Source organism: Pleuronectes platessa, chromosome 13, assembly GCF_947347685.1.
Source record: "Pleuronectes platessa chromosome 13, fPlePla1.1, whole genome shotgun sequence".
Lineage (NCBI taxonomy): Eukaryota > Metazoa > Chordata > Actinopteri > Pleuronectiformes > Pleuronectidae > Pleuronectes > Pleuronectes platessa.
In genome coordinates this window covers 16464923-16467442 of record NC_070638.1, presented here as the reverse complement: position 1 = coordinate 16467442, position 2520 = coordinate 16464923, and the positions used below count along the sequence as shown (strand labels likewise).

General features: G+C 42.5%; 1 protein-coding gene across 1 annotated transcript; it reads left to right on the top strand.

The window, feature by feature from the left end:
• On the top strand, positions 1-2205 carry LOC128454852 (regulator of G-protein signaling 21). The gene is made up of 4 exons (XM_053438420.1): positions 1-751; positions 1049-1128; positions 1227-1393; positions 1652-2205. The coding sequence occupies exons 1-4, from the start codon at positions 504-506 to the stop codon at positions 1826-1828; spliced, it is 672 nt and encodes a 223-aa protein (XP_053294395.1). The 5' UTR covers positions 1-503; the 3' UTR covers positions 1829-2205.
• Positions 2206-2520: the final 315 nt, after the last annotated feature.

The following is a 2520-nucleotide window of genomic DNA, read 5'->3' as shown; positions in this document are numbered from 1 at the left end:
AGAGACATGCAGATCGGGGTTAGGTTAGACTCTAAATTGTGAATTGTTGTTTCTGTATGATGGCCATGTGATGAGAGGTGACCTGTCCGGCACCTGCCTTAACCCTCAAAGGATAAAGCGACAGCTTTAATATAATGGATGCATGGATGATTATTAACAAATCAGGGTCAATAAGGTACACTGCAGCCATGCAAATGTCAGGAGAACAAGCCTTTTCCTTAATAGTGAATTTGTTTGTAGCTATTTGTTTATGGTGAGGATATTTCCTGGATATGACACGTCGTTTTCTACCACAGAAGCACAATCTGCTTCCAGCGTCCCAACTATAATTTATATTCCTCACTGCTGGGCTGAATAATAATAAAGTCACGAAGAAATAAAGTGGATTTTTAGGATTATCAGTGGTTTGGATATATCACGATTAGATCCACCAATTTATTCTTCAGGTTAATCTTCCACCTTGTGTTGTCACACCCACGTTAGTCGTGACCACTGCTTAGGAGATGAGGTCAGCTTTAATCACAGCCGAGCTCTCCGGTGTGACAGACACTGAAGGGTGCCCCGTCTTCCCCAGAAACAACAACACTTTGCATACAGATTTCCATATATTCCATCCATGTGTGTGGGGGGGGTCATTTAGATTTGTACAGTCACTTGACTCCCTCATTTCCAAACAATCACAACCCCATCTTCCGACTAGCAGGATCTTATCTCTGTCTCCCTTCGTAGAGGACGAGGAGATGGCGATAAAGTGAGTTACTGCATATTTGATTATTGGGCCTTTACCTTTTTTCAGACAGCAGCCATGTGGAAAATACCAAGGAGCTTTTCGGTCACTGTAAGTCACACTTTTGCATGGTGCCTTTGTTCGTGAACTGGGGATGTTCAGTTCATTAAATTGAATGTTTACTGGTCATCTGGAAACCTATCACACACTTTAAATGATTAATGAATGGGCCTGCCAGTCTGGTTTGGAGGTGCGCCGCCGCGTGCTGAGTTCACAGATAACTGAGCTAGTGATTGATCTTGATGCTCTTTTCAAGGGTAGATTGTGCTGCTTTCCCAAGGATCCGCTGGAGGATGTTGAGACCTGGAGTGAGTCGGTGGACAAAGTCCTCAGTTGTAAAGGTGAGAGTCTCCTCTGACTACACACACACACACACACAGAGAGAGAGAGACATTTGTTTGAATGGGCACTTTTTACCTGCATCCTTTGCGATCCCCAGCCGGACAGATAGCTTTGCGGGAGTTCCTGAAGTCGGAGTACAGCGAGGAGAACATACTGTTTTGGATCGCCTGTGAGGAGTACAAGAAAATCAAGACCGTCCCAGAGATGATCTCGTCTGCAAACAGGATCTACTCAGAGTTTGTCCAAACAGAAGCCCCCCGACAGGTAATCCACTGCAAGGTTTAAAAAATATATCAGTGGTCCAAATTGGAGCAGTGCACCGAGATGGTCATTGTTTGTAATTTGAATTCAGTGAGCCTATTGTGATATAGTAGCTGCAATAAAGCCGTGTGTCTGTGCCTTTTGCTGCAGTGAAAGTGCAGAAATTTGATTTAAAGGCACTCAAGTTGTTATCCCAAAGAACATTATGAAGATGAAAAGACTTGCTGTGATATGCCGCCGGGCAAAATTGTTTGTTTCCAGATCAACATCGATTGCAGTACCAGAGAAAACATAACGAAGAACATCTCCAAGCCGACCCTGAATTCCTTCGACACGGCGCAGAAGCTCATCTACAGCCTGATGGCCAGGGATTGTTACCCCCGCTTCCTAAAATCTGATCTTTATCAAGGACTCCTGAGGAGAGCTGATTCAAGGTGACTGTTTTCACAAAAGAATATGACGGCCTGACAGCGAGAATCATCTCCGACTCTGATCTGCTGCGGCGCTCTTTCATTTCAGTGTGGATAATGGGTTTCTGCCATACAATCCAGGCCCTAATGTGTAGCAGAGCTATCTTTCCCCTTACCTGTGTGATTCAGTAGACAGTTAAAGCTCAAGAGACTCTGAGGCTTGTATTATACTTTATCTCTTTAATTATGTTAAGGTTAAAAAACAATCTTTAAAGATGTCGAGCACATAATTCTTCTCTGATTATCTGTTTTCTCTCCGTGAAGTTAGAAATGAAAAAGAATTTCCTTATTGTAAAGTATTATCAACGCTTTATCTAATTGATTATGCAAATCTACATTATCATATTCTCTGATTGAGTGTGCTGTAGAAATTCTGCCTCAGTTGCTTGTTCTATTAAATGGTTTCTTGTCTATTTCTACTGTAGTTTTTTTTTTTATATCTAAACATCTAAAAACTAAATACATTCAGTCATATGACTTTTGGGTGCAGCCCTTTTGAATATAATGCAAATCAGCCTTGTTGCTGTCAGAGAAGAGTCGTCTGCACTGTGACATGGTCGTTGGCCTCGTAAACAGCAGATGGCAACAGAGTCCCTCAATCATCATTCAAACAAGAAGACGGAGCAAGCGAGGTTCAGTGAAGAACGGTCACTTCTGAAG

What these genes read in the sequence shown, in the direction of transcription:
- LOC128454852 (XM_053438420.1), top strand. Translation starts at nt 504, where the DNA reads ATGAGGTCAGCTTTAATCACAGCCGAGCTCTCCGGTGTGACAGACACT. An exon ending in GACGAGGAGATGGCGATAAA is followed by an intron (nt 752 to 1,048) that starts GTGAGTTACTGC and finishes TTTCAAGGGTAG; the next exon opens with ATTGTGCTGCTTTCCCAAGG. An exon ending in AAACAGAAGCCCCCCGACAG is followed by an intron (nt 1,394 to 1,651) that starts GTAATCCACTGC and finishes GTTTGTTTCCAG; the next exon opens with ATCAACATCGATTGCAGTAC.